The 23857-nt window shown below is 35.5% G+C and overlaps 1 protein-coding gene across 1 annotated transcript in view; it reads left to right on the plus strand.

Moving 5' to 3' along the window:
- The first annotated feature begins 11108 nt into the window (after window positions 1-11108).
- ANO3 (anoctamin 3) overlaps window positions 11109-23857 on the plus strand; it is a 401618-nt gene continuing 388869 nt past the window's right edge. The window contains exon 1 of the mRNA XM_035012465.1: window positions 11109-11262. Coding sequence (XP_034868356.1) covers window positions 11109-11262 — 154 coding nt within the window. The remainder of the gene's footprint in view (window positions 11263-23857) is intronic.

The following is a 23857-nucleotide window of genomic DNA, read 5'->3' on the forward strand; positions in this document are numbered from 1 at the left end:
ATCAAACACCTTCAATAGTGGGTTCCAGGGACCATTCTGATTTATGCTTGGTATCTTGGCTTCTCAGTTTAGTATTTGTCCAGGATTTTCATTTGTTAACAGTGAATAATTAATAATTAGTATTAATATTTGTATTTAAATGAGCCCAGAAGTGTGTAAACCTTCACACTATGTTTCCATCTGCTGCCATGGTCTCATCTAGTAGTATGGGATCACATGTATTAAATAAACAGTTTCCTCACTTCCATACATCGGTAAAACTGAAACCCGATTCTCTTTTCTATAGGAGAGTGCTTCCTGATAAAACAAATTTCCCTCAGAGTAAGTAGCTGGGGCAACACCCTCCCTCCTGTAACAATCATGAGTGGTGGTTGGAGAAATATCATCGGCTGCTGCCCCTGGCAACCATTTTTGTGAATAAGTGTTGTGGCCTACAAAAACCCATAATAAAGAAAATATTAGAGGGAGTTCTTTAGATAGTAGAATCTGAGAGAAGTCCTGGAAAACTATGAAATTGCAAAAAGAAATGAAGAGCAAAGGGTAAATATTTGACTAAATCTCAAAGAAGCCATGATAATATATTCTTATAGGGACTAAACATGTATAGAATTAGTTATAGCCCCAAAAGATAGGAAACAGATAAAAGGAGTTAAGAAGTTCTAAAGTCTGTGCATTTTTTAAGATGTGGCCGAAGTGTCAATTTACTAAACTCAAATAAGTATGCTACATCATGGTAATCACTGAGCAAAAATTAAAGTATGCATATAGCATTATAGGAAAATAGGAATCACAAAAACAAAGCAAAACAAAACAGTTGATCTGTCTAAAAGGTGAGACAAATTGAAAACAATGGTAGATTGAAACTCAAATATATTTATAACTACATTTGATATAAATGCATTAAGCACAATGACTGTCAATGAGATTTCTTAAAAATCTCATTATGGTCTCCTTAAGAGTCAAAACTGTAATATAATAATGCATAAACCTTGAGAGTAAAGGGATAGGAAAATGTTATACCACACAAATATTAACAAAAACCAGCCTGGTATGTCTAAACTACTATCAGATAAAATAGACTGTAAGTCAATAAATATTGGTAGATATAAGGAGTATTTTAATTTTTTAAAAGATTAAATCCACTCTGAAGTGTTATAACTTTGCATACACCCCAATAACATAACCTTAAATTACATAAAGCACATGTAACAACAATTGAACAGATAAATTCACATAATAAGATTTTCACAGAACATATTCATTTGTGAAACATGAAGATAAAAAACACCACATATATAGAAGGTTTAAACAATATGATTAACAAATGGCTTTGTTGACCTATAAAGAACACTGCACCCAAGATCTTATGCTGGGCCATAAATGAGTTTTGACAAAAATGTAAAGATGGACATCATACCAAGTAAGGTCCCTGACCATGATAGAACTAAACTTTATCAATAAAAATAAACTATAAAGAGAAAGAAGGAAGGAAGGGAAGGAGGAAGGAGGGAAGGAAGAGAGAAAGTCAGGGAGGGAGGAATTCAGAGGGGGAGTGGGAGGAAGATTCCCCAAATTTGTGAATTAAGGTACTGAGTACTCTATAATTCAAATAAGAAATCACAACACCAATTAGAGGCCAATTTCAACTGAATAAAAATAATAAGATTACTTATAATAGCAAACTGTATATCAAAACATGTCAGATATAATTAAAGCCATATTTAGAGGAAAATAAATAACTTTAAATTTATACTTTAGAAAAGAAGATTGAAAATCAGTGACCTATGTATGCCTCTTTGGAACCTAGAAAACAACAGCAAATCAATCCCAAAGAAAGTAGCAAGAAGAAATTTTAAATACAAAAGTAGAAACAGGTATAAAACAGATGAATAAAAGAAAAAATCAACAGAGTTTACTATTGGCAATTTGAAGAGATTAATAGAATTGATAATGCCCTGAACAGAAGGGATCAAATCAAAGGAAAGAAGCCAAATAACAAACAAAAAACAAACTACCTGCAACAGGAATGAAAAGTGAACATAACTTCAGATCCTACAGACATTGAAAATATATTTAGAGGATTTTTAAAAAAGATTTATTTATGCGACAGAGAGAGAGGACATGTGAGCAGCGTTGGGGGCGGGCAAGGAGGCGAGGGGTAGAAGGAGAGAAAATCTCAAGCAGACTCCCCACTGAGTGCGGAACCTGACACAGGGCTCAGCTCAAACTCACCACTCTGAGATCTTGACCTGAGCTGAAACCAAGAGTTGAATGGTCAACCAATTGAGCCACCCAGCCTCCCTGAGGATGTTATGAATAATATTAAACAAAAGAATTTTTCAGTAGTAGATAGAAAGGGGAAATACCTAGAAAAAGACAACATTCCACAACCGACTGGAGGGAGGGGAGGAGAAACAAAAAAACGAAGACCGAGCTCTTTATCTATTAAAGAGAGTAAATCAGGAATTCAGAATTTTTAGAGAAAATGTCTAAAACCAGGTGGTTTCCCAGCTAACTATATCAAAAATTTAAGAAAGAAATATTACCAATCTTAAAAAAAAATACTTCCAGTGAATAAGAAACATAATAGTTTCTATTTTATATAAAGACAGTATCATTTTCAATACATCTTTTTTTTAATATTTAAAGATTTATTTATTTGAGAGAGAGCAAGCGGGGTGGGGGGGGGAGGAAGGGGCAGCGGGAGAAGGGTGAGAATCCCAAGCAGACTCCCTGCTGAGCATGGAGCCAGACATGGGCTCGATCCCACAACTCTGAGATCATGACCCAAGCTGAAATCAAGAGTCAGATGCTTAACTGACTGAACTACCCAGGCACCCCCCATTTTCAACACATCTTAGCAGGACTATAAGAAAGAAAATTATGTGCTGATTTATCTATAAACATAGATGCAGTATTACCATCTGAATCCAGTAGTACATAAGAAGAATCATTATATCAAGGCCAAGCTGAAGTTAATAAAGGAATAAAAATTTTAAGTTTGACAGTCAGTTTACAACATTTAAAGGGAGAAAAGGTATTAATCAGCTCAATAGAAATTGAAAAAGCATTTGGTAAAAGTCAACTCACATTTATTATTTATAAAAACAATAAATCCGGGGTGCCTGGGTGGCTCAGTTAGTCTGCCTTCGGCTCAGGTCGTGATCCTGGGGTCTTGGGATGGAGCCCCGTGTTAGCCTCCCTGCTCAGCAGGGGAGTCTGCTTCTCTCTCTTCCTCTGCCCCTCCCCCTGCTTGTGCTCACTCTCACTCTTTCTCTCTCAAACAAATAAAAATAATCTAAAAAAAACAAAAAAGATAAATCCTTATCAAATTATGACTAAAAAGGAATGTCCTTAATCTAATAAAAAGGGTATCTACAAAAAACATAAAACAAACTGCATAGTTAGTGAAATAATGAAAAATTTCTATTGAGATTAGGAATGAAATAAGAATATTCACTATTACCATTTCAATCAACATTGTACTAGATTTACTAGTCAGCGTGGAAAGGAGAGAAATAGGAAAACAATTACTAGAAAGTTTCCAGGTAGGTAATTGCTAGCATTACATCATCCCTTGATCAAAACTGATCTAAAAGTCATACCATTTTAAGCATCCTCTTATATATGTCCTTAACTGTTATAACACTTTGGGGGAATTTTACCCTTTTTTAATTTTTTTTTTTTTTAATTTATTTATTTGACAGAGAGAGAGACAGTGAGAGCAGGAACACAAGCAGGGGGAGTGGGAGAGGGAGAAGCAAGCTTCCCGTGGAGCAGGAAGCCCGATGCGGGGCTTGTTCCCAGGACCCTGGATCATGACCTGAGCCGAAGGCAGACGCTTAACGACTGAGCCACCCAGGCGCCCCGACCCTTTTTTAAAAAATATGAAACAATTGGGGCGCCTGGGTGGTTCGGTTGGTTTAGTGTCTGCCTTTGGCTTAGGTCCTGATCCTGGAATCCAGCCCCAAGTCCTGGGATCGAGCCCCAAGTCGGGCCCCCCACTCAGCAGGGAGTCTGTTTCTCCCTCTGCCCCTACCCCCACTCATGTGCACACGCTCTCTCAAATAAATGAATAAATAAAATCTTAAAAAAACCATGAAACAATTTCTCATAACATTTCCAGCTGGTATCCATAATGTGATTTGGAGTGTCTTAGGGTGGGTGGAAAAAGGGGAAAAATAGAAATAAAGAAATTCTGAGTCATTAGCCCATTTTAATTGATATTTTACTAATTTGTTGCCATTTTTATCTGTTTATTATCATTTGTGTTGTTTCCTTTTAGTTAATTTGCCTTATATTTTCTTCCTTAATTTTATTTATTTTTCTTCCTTCATTTTAAATTCTGCTGAAACAATCTGGATTTTTAAATCATAAAATTCTCTTATAATTATTTGACTTGTTTCAGAACAAAATTTTCAACAATTATTTAGTCATAAATGCATTTCTAACTAGATTATTTTTGCTAACCATTTGATATATTTTTTCTTGTTTTGAATTCCTTATTCTGATTCTTTTGTTTTTCCACCCTTTGGCTAGAGTATTTCCTCAAATAATGTTTTCAGATATAATACTCGAGTTACATAATTTGAGTCTTTCTTGTTTTATAATGATTTCTTATTGCTGTGGTTTTGAATTATGGAGACATGATCATTTTTAATAATATCCCTGTAAACTTTACTTTATATTCTGTCATTTGATATTGAAGCTAAGACGTCCTCCTTTCAAATTTGCACCACATTCTTTTCTTTACTGCCAAGTTTATCTTGAAATTTGTTAGAGATTATCTTTGGAATTCGGATCACATCAAGATATGTTTGGTGTCAAGGTATGTACCTTTTTTCAATATTGGTACATTTGCCTGGCATTAATGTGATCCTTTGGATTTGCTTTCTTCCATACAGAAGCCTATTTGTTTTTATTTTCTTGCATTTTTATCATAAATTCCATTTTTCTTTGAGTTTCTGTTTATACATATTGCATTTTCTATCCTCTATTATAATTTCCAACTTTTATATTTTTGCTCTATACTCAAAATAATTCTTCATGTTGATTTTTAATCAATTAATGTGCTTTTTACCAGTGATTTACCTGTTATCCAGTACTTCTGCTAAGTTGACTTTTCAACAACTTTTTCTCGTACTCTGCTCCCTTTTCCTAGCAGCTTGTTTTTTTTTTATTGTATACATAGAATATTTTCTCAAATCTCACTGGAAGTAGGGGGTAAAATTATTTTCTTCTGTTTTATTGTACTTAGTATGATATGGTGAAGTTCATTGGATTTGAGTGCTCAGTTCCGTTCTAAAAATTGTTTCTCTTCAAATATCTTTTCTTTCTCTCAAATGATTATAACTCCACAGTTCAAGCGAAGCGGAGTGACTCCTGGGTTGACAGGCAGTGACCTACATTATGTTCAATGCATGATTTGTGCCAGTCGCTGAGCCTGGACACTCTATAATTGGGATTTTGTTAAAATAGACAAACTCCTGTGACTTATTAATCACTGACTTGACTTCTGCTTTCACCACTGTTGAATGGAACTTGGTGCAACTGTTAATGGGAATTAAGGAAGGAAATTTTGGGAAGGCTGAGTGTGTACTAAAATTTCATTACTAGGAAGACTGGCTTGACTCTCACTTTCCTGGGGCACTCTGCAGTTAGCTGGAGAATGCCCCCTTCTCTGTCGGGTCCTGATAGCCAATTAAGGAAATGATTGTGATCTGATGTCTTGCTTCCTTAGTGCCCAGTTGGAATCAAATAATGCGTATAACAACTCAACATATCTCGTATTTGCTTCAGTCTCTGGTGCTCCTACATGGGGCAGGCGGGGGGTGGGGCAGGGTCTTGTCTAGCCTTGTACTCATGACCTGAATTACAGCTAGGCAACTTCCTCTTTGCCTTCATGAAATTGCCCATTACTCAATCAGTTCAGCCGTTACCTCCACCATATATCCCAGAATTTCTTCAAATTGTCTTATAGTTTACTCTTTTGCTATTGGTAGATTTTTAAAATTTCTTCAGTTTGTTCAGTAGTATTCTATGGTAATTTTTTCAGTTAGTTCAATGGTTAACTCAGTGGAAGGCATAGTGGATAAACTTGTGGCCTCAAAGAGTCGTTCTGAAATCTTTTCCAACAAAAATATATTTTCTGACATTCCTAACAGTTGTTCCTTTAGGAACTTGTAAATATATGGAAAACTGTAAAAAGCAAGCTTACACTTTTTTAAGAATGTATTTTTATGATGCAATTAAAATTACAATTATCCACAATAAATTTAAACATTTTCAAAATAAAATCTAGTTTGGCCTGCTAAGAGAACCCAAGACAGATTATACCAAAATCAAGCATAGCTGAGAATAAGAAAGGTTTGTAAATATAGCCTACGTTTTGAAATGAATGAAGGACTAGAGACCTGAATTTACTACAGCTGCTAGCAAGTGGAGTGGTTACTATAGTAACAGAGATAAACTGATCCAGATCGAGAAAAAAATATCTGCAGCTGGACCAATCAAAAAGAGTAAGTTTTCTGTGTGGCATTTCCTGCCATCTCCTGTTTGTACTCTCAAAGGATGAAAAAAAAAAAAAAAGGAGGACATGTTCTGGGTATTAGGAAGATGATATGAGTTAAAGGTTTACATGGATATTTTCTAAGACTTATAGAAAACTGTTCTAGATAAAAGTGTTAGCTAAGGTGTCATAGAAAACACTTCATTAAAAACTTGAAGTCTACAATAAAATTAAGGTAGTACTTCTATCTCATACAATGCTATATGCACATAATATCTCAATAAAACCAGGGAGAGGGAATAAAGTACTTATTGACTTAAAAGAAAAAAAGAAAAAAATACTTGAAGTCTGCACAGGCTGGTGGAAGTTAAAATGTTTTGACCAAAGGCTCAGGAATAGAGAACTGCTGAGCTGTCTGATTCTTGAGTATCCACATTAACTAAAAGGTCTTTATTACCAACATTTCTGGAGGCATCAGGAGATGTTTGTATCTAGGTTACTAGTGGAAAAGAACAATGAAGTGAGTTTGTTGACAGAGTTTGCTTATCTCTATTACACAAAGCAGTAAAATCTTATTTTTTATATATTGGAGAATAGTAATTTCTAGTTTATGGGTATATGAGCCATATCAAATGATGGTATGGGATTTATAAATCTACCCACATATTTACAATTATCTTAGAGCAAATCAGTAACATTTTTCACACATACATAAACAAATTTAAAAAGGTATATAGATGTAATTAATAACGTATTTAAATGCTAGTGAATTTCAAGTAGTTTTATATGATTATATCAGATATTGATACTCAGAATACAATAGTATGAATACAGAGGGTTGGATAACTGTATATATGTAAGTATTCTCTTTTAGTTCCAAGATGTTCTCATGCTCAAAAACTAAGGCCCACCGCTAGAGACAGTGAGACTCTCCTGTGACATCAGATATCATTCCCTCATGGTCTTACTGAAAATCATTTATCTGGTGATTTAACTGCAACTCTCAGGCCAAATCACATTTCCATGTAACCATACCCTTTAAATCATTGCTTGAAAGAGGGAACGCTTGAGGATTTGGTCAAATTTATGGGAGGTAAAGAGGGTAGAAATTATCTAGTAGTTAAAACACCCATGAGCAACTCAAATTAAACCATTTTAGACTCTCAGAAGGTACCCCCTACCAAACACCATGACAGATATTTCAGTTGAGAATTGTAAAGCCCATCTTTCATGATTCTAGATCCTACTTTTTTTCTTTAAATTGTACATACACTTTTTTACCCTTTATTCATTTCCTTGTATTTGCTTTTCTTTTTCCTACCAACTGTCTTTTCCTCACTCATTTTCTCACTACTGACCAATGTGTATCTTTTCTAGAAGCTTTAACACAGACGTTAAGAATCCATAGGTGGTAGCGAGACAAGAATCTATATTACTATGGATCTATATTACTATGAAAGAATCTATATTACTATGAAAGCACTTTGTCAGGTATTCCAAATATGTACTGATACTTTAATACTTATTTTAAGCAATGATAGAATTTTGCAGAATTATTATTTATAATTTTGATTCTGCTTTTACCTTCTTATGTAAGTAAAATGTCACATAATTACCAGTGAAACTTGGCCATGTTTGCCATGTTAGTCAGATTTTTCAGGCCTGTTCCAGAATGGTAGTAGACTAGGCTTAAATAGCATTTTGTTTGTTGTCCATGATGTTGGAATGACAGTCATTCCTGAGCCATGAGCACTAGTTTATAAAGGCATGCAGAGCAGAGAGACAATTTTCTTTCCTTGTTTGTTCAGTTATAATAACTAATGATAAGTAAGACATGCCACTTTTTGTCCAGAATACTTTTTATATTGTAACAACAATGAATTTACAAACCTCTTAAATATATTTTACTCTCTCAAAGAGTGCTGGATAAAGAAAGTAAAATTACTTCAAACATGCCATTCTTCATGTGTAGCACATCTATTGCCATAACTCATACTATAGTTGTAACTAAAATCCCAGTCAATTACAGCTCTCTTTCCCACTGAGAGCAGATCTGGCCCACATCTTTTCCATTGAACCTGTCTTAACATTCTTGTGTCTAAGTTAATACCTAATACAGAGTCAATAAATACTCACTTGAGCAAAGAAATAAAGTAGTGAATAAATAATGGATTTAAAAAGGCCATCAAAGAACTAATCTGAACTTAATCTAGTTTGACTCCCTAAATTGAATAATGGCTTTTGCTAAATTATATTTTGACAATATGTCAATGGGTACCTCCTCATGATCATCATGATGCACTCAAGTACAGAAGATGAGTAAGAGCAAGATCTTAAATTAAATTTCCTTTTCTTTTTTAAGAGAGAGTGAGCGAGAGAGAGAGAGAGAATGTGTGTGTGTGTGTGTGTGTGTGTGCGCGTGCGCTTGGTGGGGGCGAGGGGCAGAGGGGGACAGAGACAGAGAGAATCTTAAGCAGGCTCCATGCCCAGTGTGAAGTCCAAAGCAGGGCTCAATCTCACCACCCAGAGATCATGACGTGAGCCGAAATCAAAAGTCGGATGCTTAACAGACTCAGCCACCCAGGCGCCCCTTAAATTAAATTTTCTAAGGTGACCAACATAATCTTTTGCCCAGCTACTCAGAGAGATCAGATGTTTTACCTCTTAAATAGTACAACAGTGTCAGCCTCCTCAATCCCTGTCTTTTTAGCATTTGCTCCTCCACTGATGACCTACTATTATGAAATCAATCTTTTGTGTTTCTCAAGCTGTGTATTTTATTTGACCACCATTTCTTAAATACACCTTTCCCCTAAACTTCATTGAGATATAATTGCATATAACATTGTGTAAATTGAAGGTATATAATGTGATCATTTGATATATGCAGATATTTCATAATGATTACCACAACAAGGTCCATTAATATGTATTTCACCTCACAGTTTGTTTGCTGTTGTTGTTGTTGTTGTTGTTGTTGTTTTGGTGGTGAGAACATTGAAAATCTATTCTCCTAGCAACTGTCAAGTATGTAATACAGTATTGTTATTTATAGTCACCATGTCATACATTACATATGCTCCTAGATCTTACCCACCTTATAACTGGAAGTTTATACCCTTTGACCAACATCTCCCATTACTCCCACCCCCCAGCTCCTAGCAAACACCAGTCTAACTCTGTTTCCCCAAGTATGGCTTTTCTAGATTCCACATATAAGTGAGATCATGCAGCATTTGTCTTTCCTTTGACAATCTCATTTTATCTCATTTTTTATCTCATTTAGCATAGCTGCTTCAAGTTCACTCCATTTTGTCACAAATAGTAGGATTTCTTTTTTTTATGGCTGAAAATATCCCACTGTATTTTTCTTTATCATTCTTTATCATTCATCTGTCAGCAGACACTTAAATAGTCCATGCCTTGAGTACTGCAGTGAACAAAGGGTGCAGATATCTCTTTGAGACAGTGATTTTATTTCATTTGTATGTATACCCAGAAGTGAGAATGCTGGATCATATGGTAGTTGTTTTTTTTTTTTTTTTTTTAATTCTTTGAAGAATCTCCATAATGTTTTCCATAGTGGCTGTACTAATTTACACTCCCATCACTGTTGCATAAGGGCCCCCTTTTCTCCACATCTTTGCCAACACTTGTTATTTCTTGTCTTTTTGATGATAGCTTTTCTAATAGGTATGAGGTGATACTTCATTTTGGCTTTGATTTGCATTTCCCCGATAATTAGTGATGTTGAGTTCCTTTTCATGTACCTATTGGCCATTTGTATGTTTTCTTTGGAAGACAAAAAAGTTGTTCGCTCATTTTTAGAAATTGAATTACTATTATTACTACTACTACTACTACTACCGAATTGTAGGAGTCTCATATTTTTTTTGGGTATTTAGATATTAGATAAATGATGTGCAAATATTTTATTCCATTCTGTAGGTTGCCTGTCTTTTCATTTTGTTGATTGTTTCTTTGTTGTGCAGAAGATTTATAGTTTAATTCACCTTTTAATCTCCACAATCATAGTCATCTTTCAATAAGCATCAGGACTATAGTCTCACAACCCTGACCCTGGAAATATCATTTAGGATTAATTTCCTTCCAAATTAAAACATTCCTTGATGAGCTGCCCAGTGGAAAAAAGTTTCATTCTCTTACAGTCCTTAGCCCCACCCAGCTGATCTTTTGTATACAGAAATGTGAATGAGAACTTCCAATACCAAGTTACTAAAAGCATCTCTGCAGGCGTGCCTATGTCTTCACTTAGCCCATTTTACTTTTCACTGCAGCCTCTCTGAGATGGGTTTAGTACTGCTGTCATTTTAAGGCAGCAAGATATCGTCAAGAAAAACAACTCTAAAATCCATCCATCCTGTTGAAGTCAATTGCCTAGAAAAGGCATGAATACAGAAAACTTAGAGAGTCAGCTCTGCATGTTTTATTTCTTTTGGATTTCCAAGTGAGCATTATCACCGGAAAGCCTGAAGTTACCACTGATTATAATACAGTGATTTTTTTTTTCTGTCTCCTATGATTTTTAAAACTTCAACAGTGTGAACTTTGACTTACATAGTTCTTTAAGAATTTTGCCATGTCAACTGTGAAGTTTGAGCTGGATTATCTTTCTCCTGAAGGCTTCAGACATGAGCATGCTTCCAACCCAGAATTTACTTTAACCTGTTTGACTGAACTCTCTGATGATTCTAGTCAATTGGAACTTCAGCACTCCAATTCTGTCCCCACTGGTAAGCTAAACTTTAGATTGATATTTTTGTGTATCTTACATCTGTGTTTTCTTTAATGTCAGATATGTAACAAATAAATTTTGATGTCACCTACTTTGTGGTGGTAAAACTGATGTCAATTTTAGTTTATTCAGTTGTTTTTCCTCAAAATATATAAATAAATTTCTACAAAAAGCACAGAGCATTCTCCCAATAGAGTGAAACGCCAGAAAACAAATCTAAGGAACACATTTAAGAAAAATGTTAATAGTGAAGTAGATTTTGTTTTTCTGAACATTCAAGCCTATCAAGTTTTAGCTTTGTTTGGGATGATTGATGAAATCAGGGATTGTATCCATAAGCTGCAGAAAAAGTCCTGCCATCTTTCATTCATCTTTTTTATTTCTGTTTCCTTTTATATAATTATATGAAGGTTAATATGTGCTCTTTACCTTCGCATTAAGAATAAGAGAACATTCCTTTTGCTTATATTATTTTATGACCTAATTTAGATTCTATATGAGCTGACAGTGTTGACAGAATTCAATGTGAAAATTTTATTTTTTGATATCTGTGGGTGGTACTTATTTATCCAGCATCCAACAGTTTTCATTTTAGCATTGCAGTTTTGAGGAAACAATGCTATACATTAATAGTCTGCATACATTAAAAAATTCCGTGGGTTTGGTTTACAGTGAACAGCTATGAGAAGTCAATAATGGATTAGTTGTGCTTTGTAGAAAGTATGTATAATAAATAAATATTTTAAATATTATTCTAAAGTAAAATTCCCTTATGAGTTAGTTGTTTATCTTTCCTCATAAAAAAGACAGGGCAATGAGAAAAGTAAAAGTTAAGCAAAGTCTTCATAGCTCTGGATGTTACAGGACATTAATCTTTGTCCAATGAAAAAGAACTTGTAGAAATAACAAATTCCATTTTGCAACCAGAGGATTGTTCTAAGAAAACTTGGCATATTTATTTATTTTGAGGTGTTTGAAAAGAAGTTTTATGTGACTCCCAACCAATCGCTGATGTATTGTTCATAGACTCTTGTATTATATGACTTGTTTTATAGTATGGGCAGTTCTATAATCAGGAGATGTAACAACTTTTTAAATTTTCTTTCATCCGTACTATTATTTCTCTTTCTTAAATGGAAAGTCTTACTGGGTATTGAACCTATAATTTCATAAATGGAAAAATCAGTGGTTTTTTTTTTTTGTTTTGTTACAAATGAACAGTACAATACAGTAGACTTAGGAAAATGAGGTTTTATAGATAAAGTATGTACCAGTTTAACCATGGTTTAAATACCCATGTTCTTTTCACCACTTTTGTGTCTCCTAGTCATCTCTGTTCCAGTTAGCACATTTATTCCAATAAATTCAACTGCTGTCTTTGTGAAGCTGACATTACATATCTGTAGCTTAGGTATGAACTCTTCCCCAGTGCCTGGAAGACACTTTCACCTCAATATCCTTGGCAGTGCTTCAAATTCAACACAAATAAGCTAAACCCCCTAAAAATGCCTCCTCCTTCTTACATTCTCATTTTTGTCAATATCCCCTGAGTCATCTCAGACATTCCTTAGCATTTATTGCAATATAAAGTACATGTTTATTTCTATGCATATTAGTTTAATATAGGTCTTCTTTACCTCTTTGTCCACCACTATGGCGCCTACTCAATAGGGTGCCTGGCAATAAAAGATTCTTTGTATCTTGACTCATTGATTGCCTGGCTGAGAGACTGAAAGATTGGCCCTCTTCATTTCCCTGGTTCATGCACCTGTATAGTCTTCTACCTGACCTCACCTTCAGGTTTTCCAAAACAGGCCTCTTGTACATTGACAGCCACGCAATCCTTAACTAAGCACAAGTCTGACCTATTCCCACCTTTGTTTGCAATTTTTAGGTCTGTGTGACCTTGTTTTAAACCTGGTGCTTTAGGATCTAAGTCTTTTTTTCCCCCAGAACTTTCCTAGTTTCATATAACCTACCTATATCCTACAAGAATGATTTATACTTTCCAATTACTGTTCACGTTATTTTTTTCAAAATAATTTCTATTAAATATTTCTCCTTCCTCTGTTTATTAAGATCTCACTGAGAACAAAAATATATCATCTTCTTCCCAAATGCCTATGGTTAACTCTTTATATAAAGGAATATTTCCTGTCTCTAACTTCCACAAAAATTTGTCCTATATATGAAAACGTTCACATTCTAGGTTTTTGTTGTTGTTATAAATACAAATGTCCATGGCTCCTCTTCTATCAGATGATGTTTCTTGAAGGTAATTGCCTTTTCAAAATTGTTTTTGCCTGTGCATAATGCATATGTCATAAATATGGTTAATTGAGTGACTAAATAGTAAACTGAAGTTTATCTTTTAATTTATTTCCTGCCATAGGGAGTACTTGTTTAGGTCAAGTTATACATGCATTTTATCTGCCAAAATACTATGTGGAAATTACCACACAATTTTTTGCTTGATGATACCATCATACAGGATAGTACCAATGTGGAATTTGTCCTTCATTTAAAATTTTTATGTAGGGGCTCCTAGGTGGCTCAGTCGTTAAGCATCTGCCTTCCGCTCAGGTCATGATCCCAGGATTCTGGGATCTAGCCCCGCATCAGGCTCTCTGCTCAGTGGGCAGCCTGCTTCTCCCTCTCCCACTCCCCCTGCTTGTGTTCCCCCTCTCGCTGTGTCTCTCTCTGTCAAATAAATAAAATCTTAAAAAAAAAATGAAACTTTTATGGAGCATTGAGCATCTTAGAATCTACTTTGTAAAATGCTAGATCTTTTCACCCTATATTCAAGAGAGTCAAGTTGTATTCATTTAAAATATAGTAATTGAAAAAATAAAAACATATAAATATATACATATTTATTCATTGAATATATATGACTGAGAGTTAGTTCTTGGGGTGTCTATAGGAAAATGAAAATGAGGTAATAGTAGAAGCAGGGAAAGAGTTCTGTCCTTTTAATCTCAGTGGTGTGGCAGTATGTTTTTAACATACATATGCACATATCCCTAGCATGGGAAAATAAAATATAACAGGGGAATGTTAGTCCATAGAAAGTTGAGCAGATATGTCTAAAAAGAAATGTGTTCCACTGTCAGCAAAAACAGTGTTTACACATTTCACTTATATGATAACTTGAAGAGTATTCATACCTACATAATCTGAATAGTTCTCACAAGACTACTATGAGATAGAGTTCATTTATCTTGAACTTTATTAAATAAGAGATTTCAAAGGCCAGAGAAATAATGTAATTGGACCTACAATGCACACATATATCTAATAAGTGTGTGTCAGTGGGGAGGGTGGTGGCAAAGACAGAGGCAAGTTGAGGAGCTCTTAGTCTGTTTTCTGCCTCTAAACTTAGTATTCTTTTCTTTTTTTTTTCTCAACACTGTGTGGAAATTATGATTAAAAACAGTTCCATGGGAGAAAGATGCTTCTTTATGTTTCAGAAGTGTATTTCATCAGTAATCAGTAATGAGAATATAAATATCATTCCTGGATTCTAGAATGTGCTTTAAATGTCTTTTAAGGTTATGAACATTTCATCATCATGATCATCATTATCACCTTTGTGATGTTAATGATAAGCACATATACATCATTTCCTATATATAAAGCAGTACTGTGAATGTTCTATATGCGTATATATACACACACGTACATACGTATGTTTACATATGTTTTATATATCTATACACATATGTAAAAATATACATATTTTTTATCCTTGTTAAATGGGTAATATAACTTCCATCACAACACAGTATAACATATTCGAGAATGTATGTGATTCAACTTTTTTTTTTTTAAGATTTTATTGATTTATTTGACAGAGAGACACAGTAAGAGAGGGAACACAAGCAGGTGGAGTGGGAGAGGGAGAAGCAGGCTCCCCGCCGAGCAGGGAGCCCGATGCGGGGCTGGATCCCAGGACCCTGGGATCATGACCTCGCTGAAGGCAAACACTTAGTGACTGAGCCACCCAGGTGCCCCGTGATTCAACTTTTTAAAAATTTGTTAACTTCATTTAATCTAAAATTTTGTATATTTATTAGGCCCTAGAACCCTTTTACATAGAACATTTCCTAATATCCTGAAAGATCTGCTTTGGATATTTGGTGTTAAAGAAATGAATTATGGGGCGCCTGGGTGGCTCAGTCGTTAAGCGTCTGTCTTCGGCTCAGGTCATGATCCCAGAGTCCTGGGATCGAGTCCCGCATTGGGCTCCCTGCTCCAAGGGAGGCCTGCTTCTCCCTCTCCCACTCCCCCTGCTTGTGTTCCTGCTCTCGCTGTCTCTGTCTCTGTCAAATAAATAAATAAAATCTTAAAAAAAAAAAAGAAATGAATTATGTAATGCTAGTGAAGTAATTGGAGAACTCTAATAAATAAAGTCAAGATAAGGTTCTGTTCAGTCACCAGCAGGCAGTGTCACTTGGGGTGAGGTTTTAACATCCCTCCTGGGTGATTTTTCTAATCTGTAAAATGTCTAGAATAAATTAGTTGATTTTAAAGACCACCAACAGCTATAAAAAAGCTTAATGAAAATAATTAGATTTAGAGCATTTCCAATGCACATCATTAAGCTAGATAAAGACCAGAATATAAAGAAGGGTAAAGACAAAGCCTCTGTTTACATATAACTTATAACAGTAATAATGCAAATCAACTTATGCAAAGAATTTCATAATTTATGGAGTTCTTTTGCCTTTGACTTTCACAGCCACTCTGAAGATCAAATCGTTTTATTACTGCCATTTTTATAAATGAAGAAACTGCATGTTAGTGATATTTTACAGTGAAATTTTAGTAAGTAATAAACCCGCGTGGACCCAGACTTCCTCCAATTCCAGATGTTATTGCCACTACACTAGTACAAGTGCAAGTACCAACCTTACTACTTACCCTGCTGCTATGACAATAAGGAAGATGACAAAAACAGCATTTACTGTTTTGTTGACAATACCAAATACTTGAATCCTAGTCTCATTTTACTCTCCTAATGTTTTGAAGCATGAAGAAGTCAAATATTATTATAATTGTCCATCATATTTCAAATATAGATATGTAGGTCACTAATTTACACACCAACTTGCTATTTTCAATTCAGAATGGTTGAATTGAAATCTTTAAAAGAAAAGATACTTAAAATAACCTAATAATCTATGTAAGACTATTTACAGTATAGTAATGTACTATTACTATAGTACATTATACTATGTACTAGTATATACTATATACTATATATATATATAGTTGATTTTAAATACTGATTTAAATACTATGTTAATTTTGAATGTATCCTGTGTATTGGGTGAATCATTTTCAGGATGGTTTAATAGTATAAATCATCTTTTCCTATCTATATTAGAAAATGTATTGAATTTAAATAGTTCCTCCTTAATATTCATCACCCTCTTACCCCCTCCCCCACCTCGCTGCTCTCTGAAACTCTGTTTGTTTCTCGGGGTCCATAGTCTCTCATGGTTCCTCTCCCTCTCTGATTTCTCCCCCTTCAGATTTCCCTCCCTTCCCCTATGGTCCTCTGTGCTACTGCTTATGTTCCACATATGAATGAAACCATATGATAATTGTCTTTCTCTGCTTGACTTACTTCACTTAGCATAATCCCCTCCAGATCCATCCATGTCGATGCAAATGGTGGGTATTCATCCTTTCTGATGGCTGAGTAATATTCCATTGTATATATGGACCACATCTTCTTTATCCATTCATCATCTGAAGGACATCTCGGCTCCTTCCACAGTTTGTCTATTGTGGACATTGCTGCTATGAACATTGGAGTGCATGTGCCCCTTCTTTTCACTACATCTGTATCCTTGGGGTAGATACCTAGTAGTGCAATTGCTGGGTCACAGGGTAGCTCTGTGTTTAACATCTTGAGGAACCTCCATACTGTTTTCCGGAGTGGCTGTACATAATAATAATTAAAACAAAAAACAAACAAACAAAAAAACCCCAAAAACAAAGAGACAAAAAAAATAAATAGTTCCTAGTAAGCCAACCCTAACTTTTGAGCAATTATCATTAAATGCTAGAAGTTGACCCATGGTTGCTATATTTAAAAATTGCTCTTAAGTTATTTCCATAAATGACTTGTTTCCTTCTCTAAATTCTTTTATTTTTAAAGAAAATCTCAAATCTTAGCAAGGTGCTGGTGTATTATAGATTGATAACAATATTTTGAGCCAAGTAAGAACCCTTTTTATTGTCTTTAATTTACAGCTGAAGATTAACTTGAAATGATTTACCTGGAGTCAACACAGTTAGCTGTAACCAAAAATGAAGATAAGAAGTTGGGTCTCATGATGTTCTGTCCATTGCATTTTACACTAAAATAAATATCTTCCTCAAAGATTTCTTAGTATCATGGCTCTCTGATACCAGATAAAAATAAATCTACTCTGCTGAAGTATAACTTGTCATAAGACAATTAACTCTTTCCTAAAAATATCAGAATTTAAGGTCTCATATGATCTCAAACAAATACCATATTTTTAAAAAAAGTATTACACTATCCACTAGTGGCCAGAGGAATAAATATAAACATTTTTAAACATTATATATCCCCATAAAACCACATGATCACAACACATGCACACATTCAGTCACTGCATTCTCTGAGAATTTGACTATATTTATCTTTCTGGATAGGTCTTGGAACCTAGAAATGACTAACCACTCTGCAGAAATTCCAGCTGTGCTAAGGTCAGCATAAAAAAGAAAATCTTCATCATCATGGGTGATTTGGGGCTTTATGAAGTGGGCTTTGCACTGGTTGTTTCTTTGTCTCAGGAATTGAAGAGCATGGTTTCTAAGGATATTCAAGGAGATCCAAAGAATAGATTCTGTTCTATGACCTTGGGATAGAGGGTGAGCATGCAGCTAATTGCAGCCCAGAAGACCGTCTCTGACCAAAAAGTAAAAGGCCACTGTGTAAAAGGATTTTTGCTTAGTTAGGAGTTAGAGGTCCTAACTTTTTTTTTATAAAGATTTTATTTATTTATTTATTTGACAGAGAGATAGAGCCAGAGAGCACCAGTGGAGGGAATGGCAGAGGGAGAGGGAGAAGCAGGCTCCCCACTGAACAGGGAGCCCGATGTGGGACTCGATCCCAGGACCCTGAAGGCAGACACTTAACCATCTGAGCACCCAAGTGCCCCAGTGGTCCTAACTTTTTGAGATGCATAGAACTAAGACCATTTGCCACATTGACTAACGATAGTTATAATGCTACCATCATCAACTATTTATATTTATTAGCTGTCTACTCCGTGCCCAGGTCTCTGCCACTTTCTAAGAAATGTCAAGTATCTGGATGGTCCAATGCGTGCTCTAACTGCACTCTCTAAATCTAGTTATGAAAAAAAATATGTGATTGAAATAGGTAACTATTTCATTCTGTCAGTCTCATTCAGGACAGGAATCAGCTGGGAAATCGTGCTTTAGCAGGGTGGTTTCCAAAGCCTAAGTATAGTCCATGGAGCATTTGCCTTAGAATCACCAGGATACTTGTGATACATGGGGATTCTAGGGTCCCATCCCAGATTCTTTACATGTAAACTCTGTGGATACAATCTAGGAATCTAGATTTTAGAAATACCTCATTATGTCCATACACACTAAAGTTTTAAAATGCTTTGGTTGGGACGCCCAGGTGGCTCAGTCGGTTAAGCGTCTGCCTTCGGCTCAGGTCATGATCCCAGGGTCCTGGGATGGAGTCCCACATCGGGCTCCCTGCTCCACGGGAAGCCTGCTTCTCCCTCTCCCACTCCCCCTGCTTGTGTTACCTCTCTCACTGTGTCTCTCTCTGTCAAATAAATAAACAAAATCTTAAAAAAAAAAAAGAAATAAAAATGCTTTGGTTAAGGGTCATGATAGGTTGATCAGCAAGGGCCCCTACAATGATCCCTATATTATGGCACTTGTTCCAGATAATTTCTGATCATAGTAATCTACAGCCAACTATAGCTCCTTTGTCAACATGCTTTTCTACTAAGGCTGTTAATCCATTGACATATGTGACAGAGTGTTTTCCTATTTTTCTTACATTTGCATATTACCCTCAGATAAATTCAGATCAAACTCTTCCAAAGAGCCCTCTCTCTTATTCTTTATATAAAACATCTAGTTTTTCCTGTATTGGATGCCCAGAATAGCCATTTCTGTGGCATTGCTATCAATGTTAAATGTTTATTTTCTGCATTTAATCTTGTATTTAAATGTTTTGCTGTTAGATATTGGGTGTAGCTTTCAGCTTTCAGTGCAATTTTATCAAACAGAGAATAAACTCCCACAGGATAAAAGATATCTTGTACTTCTCTTCAATTCCCTTAAGGAGGGACCAGCAGAGAGCTCTATGAACTGAGGAGCTGAATTGCTTATTTCTAATATGACTTTACAAAGATGGGCCAATTGATAAAAACCTTCACTTCCTTTGTGGAAATTTTTAATGCAACTCTGATCTCTTAATGGCTCTGCCTAGGAGCCTTCAACTCATTCTGTCTTAAGAAGAACAATCTAAGTTCATATAATATGCATACTTTGGCTGCCATGGTAAAATGAAAAGTTAATGCTAATGTGATGTTGTAAAATGAAATAACCCCAACAACCATCATTTTTTAAATGCCTGCTGAAAATATTCTACTAGGGGGGCGCCTGGGTGGCTCAGTCATTAAGCATCTGCCTTCCGCTCAGGTCATGATCTCAGGGTCCTGGAATCGAGTCCCGCATCGGGCTCCCTGCTCGGCGGGAAACGTGCTTCTCCCTCTCCCACTCCCCCTGCTTGTGTTCCCTCTCTCGCTGTCTCTCTCTGTCAAATAAATAAATAAAATCTTTAAAAAAAAATTTAAAAAAAGAAAATATTCTACTAGGAATTGAGTACATCTATGATCATTCAAAATGACAAATTAAAAAGTGGCCTTTCTGTGGCCATTGCATACTGCATAATACCTGGTGGAGTTCACTAAACTGGATAAAGATCGAGATAGATGTAAATATACAGATATTTCTCCTCAAAGGTATCCCGGTATCATGTCTTCCTGATAGCAGATGAACAAATGTTACTCTGTTTTTTGGAATAGGCCTTAGTACCTTAGCTTATACAACACTTCATACAGAAAATCAAGGATGGCAGTGAAATGTTTATGATGAGATTCTCAGGTTGGCATGGTGAAATATAGCCGCAATCTTTATTCATAAAGCTCTTTGTGGGAAGCAGTTGACAAAGGACTCTCTATAAAATAGTGGGTGGGTTCTCGTCTTAAAGTGTAAAATCAGGTGTGCTACTGCTAATTTATAACCAGTTATAGAAAATGTACTTAACTTGCAAGCATTCTTCTCCGCAAAAGTACAATACATTCTAGAGTCTAGAAATCATTGTATCAGCTTGATAAGGCCTTAGGCTAAGTTTTCAGGGGAAAATATCATAGAACATGCTGATTATCAGCATGAAAAGAGAGAAATAGCTGCTACTGACTTCAGAGTCATGTTGCTTCTGCTGAGACTACAAAGCTTTCACCTCTGCTCTGACCCCAGAGTACACTGAAAATCACTGAGTAAACAGGAAAAAGACACAGCAATACTCGTCTATCCCAACCCTCTGCCATGATTGGTTTCTTCCTGAGTCACTGCTGAACTTCTACTCTGGAGTAGAAAGAACTTCACAAGAGACACACTGGCCAAGAATAGGCGGTGGGTGGATCCAGCCAGACAAAGCCACTCCAGACCTGTTTCCTCAGTTGAAAAACAGGGGTACACTCTCTGAACGTCTTTCAAAGATTCTCTGATTTAATTTTATAGGCATTTACTTAAAAAAAAAAAATAAGGCTCTGTCAGGAGGGTCCAGCAAGTTCTGCAAGTCGCCATAATTTCTGATTGCTTTACAGCTTAATATAAATTTGCACACTGGGGAAATTCATCAATTCCTTCTGATCCCCTGGCTTCCTATGGCTATGTATGGTCTTACCATCCCTGTTGGGCTTTTTCAAAGCTCGTTGTGCTATATGACATGCTCAAGAATGTTGGAAAAACCATTGCTTGTCCCTTGAGTCAGCTGTGGTGGATCCTATTATTGAGAATGGTGTTTTGCTTATTTTTAGATGACCAATGAACTACCTACATTTCCCAAGTTTGTATCTTATTTTCACATTCTCAAGTTTCAGCTTTCATTTTGCTTGTCCTTTGCTTTTTCCTGGTCTATAATTTGAGTTCTCAAAAGCTAAATATACTTGTTTATGTTCTCTGAAAATTCTATACAGAAGTTGTTGCTCTAATTTGTGAGGAGAAAATATGTAGACTTACAAATATAATCTTAGATTTAATACTCTCACATTCTACTTTCTGTAAGTTAATCCAAAAGTCTATGGCATTTATTTTTATAATTTTTTGAGCTACACATTTTAACTGAACACTGACTGGTTGCTATAGAAGGAGTCATCTACCTAAGAATAGACCCTGTAAAATAATCCAGTATCTTTATGTAAATTAAAATCATTATTCTGCATAAACAACAATAGAGAGGTAATTGCTTAGACCCTAGTCAAATTGGAGTTCAGAGGTCATGCTGATACTTCTTAGTTGTGGGATTTCTGTCAATCAGAAAATTCAGTGAATCTCTGTATGTTTCTATTTCCTGATATATAATAAAGGTGTACAAATCTCTACCTCACAGAGTAGTTAAGAATATTAAATGAAACAACAACAACAACAAAAAAAAAAACATTTAACATAATGCCTGTAACTAGTAAGTATCTAGGAAATGCTGTTATTCTAAATATATAATATAGGATAGATTATATATCATAATGGTATTCCAGAATGTGGTGATTGACCATGTTCTGGGGATTACAGTCCATATGGGGCAAATTGCATAATCTACAAAGAGCAAACTGAGCTGCTCAAATTCAAGTACAGTTGTTCACATCCTGGAATACATGACTAGGCAGAGAATAAAGGTCACAAACTTCAGGAGCATTTATTTTATTTGCTAAGTTATCCCATTAATGTTTAATATTAAAATAAAGGAGGGTTTGGTAGGAAGTAGAATAAATACCTAAATTAATTTTTATAATAAAATGCCAGACTTCAAAGAAAATTCTTGTTAGCTTAGAGATGTGTGTGAGCACTCACTTTTCTCTAACAAGAGAGACATTTCTAGGGGAAAGTTTGTGAGGCACTGGAAAGAAAACAGGTGTTGGTTGCATGAGAACCCTGGTTTCAGTTGGCTGCTTGGTCAATGATGTTCCATGATGCCAGAGGGTGCTCAGTGCATTTGATGAGGCCAGTGGTTTGTCCTGGATCCTGTGAGGCTGTGTTAGTTTTAGCACTGACATCCTGAAACAATGTTCTCTTCTCAGGGTGTCGTGGGTTTTCTAAAGCAGTTGAGAATTTTATTTTACTTCATTGAGACTTGGGAAAGGGAAATTTTTTTGTGTGTTCTGGAAATTAAACTTCTGTATTTTGTTCCCACTCTACATAAAATAGGCAGAGGAAAGTCTTCTCTGTGTTCATCTTTAAAAGATTACCTAGCCATTAGAAGTGAGATGCCTTATCTGAACATTGAATAGTGCACTAAACAAGGAGGCAGAGATATTAGAGACAATCATGTATTATCTAGATTAACTTGACTAAACTCATAGATGGGAAGAGCTAGATTCACAAGCTTCTCTTATGTGAGAGTGTGACAGTGAGGCCAAGAAAGCATGATGAGTAGCTTGCCTAATATTACATAGATAATTAGATATAGAGGTCAATCTGTAATTTTCTCTATCTTGTGTTGTCAGGCCCTCATGTGTCTTCTAACTTCTAAAAAAGGATGGCTGGGCTTTGCCATAGGACACCTCTGGCTATGACTCAAACATAGATTATAGAGCTTGTGAAAGTTACTTCATATCACTGCCTATTCTTGGTGGGATTCCCACTTTACAGAATTGACTATGGGATTGAGAAAATGTATGAAAACAATGACTTGTGCGGGGACAGGAATACATATTTAATGGATATGAGATGTCTCCTCATTTCCCACTTCCAGCATTCTGCCTACTGTATTACTCCCTTGTGGCTTCTCAACTCAAAAATTGCTGGGCCATTCATATGAGTTGCTCTGAAGACTGGAGGTAATGAATCTGAAAATCAAAGCGTTCTACAAATACACGTATCACTGTGAGTTTTCTAATTAATGTTTGCAACCACATGATTTTTAGATCAAACTTTCTTGAAAGTGATTTATTAATTTCAAAAAGATAAAGATCTGGGGGTATTGGTCTAAACATCTCTGGTAATGTAAGAATCCTGATCTCATTATTTGTTGGTTTAAATTACCACTGAAGAAATTATTGTTTCCCTCTATCTGCCCTGCTGATGTTTTCTTCAGAATTCTTTTCTGATACCACAGTAGTTAAGTATAATTCAGTGTCTCATAGTTCTTCTTTTTCACTTAATATTTGGCTCTCACCAGCCAAATTTCAGAATCTAGGCTCTATTGCCAAGGTCACAGTGTATGTAAAAGCATGTAAAGAAGTGGTGAGTTCTGTAGCAGATCCAAGAGCATGAAT

The sequence above is a fragment of the Mirounga leonina genome, unplaced genomic scaffold (assembly GCF_011800145.1).
Source record: "Mirounga leonina isolate KUSES-001 unplaced genomic scaffold, KU_Mleo_1.0 Mir_166, whole genome shotgun sequence".
NCBI lineage: Eukaryota > Metazoa > Chordata > Mammalia > Carnivora > Phocidae > Mirounga > Mirounga leonina.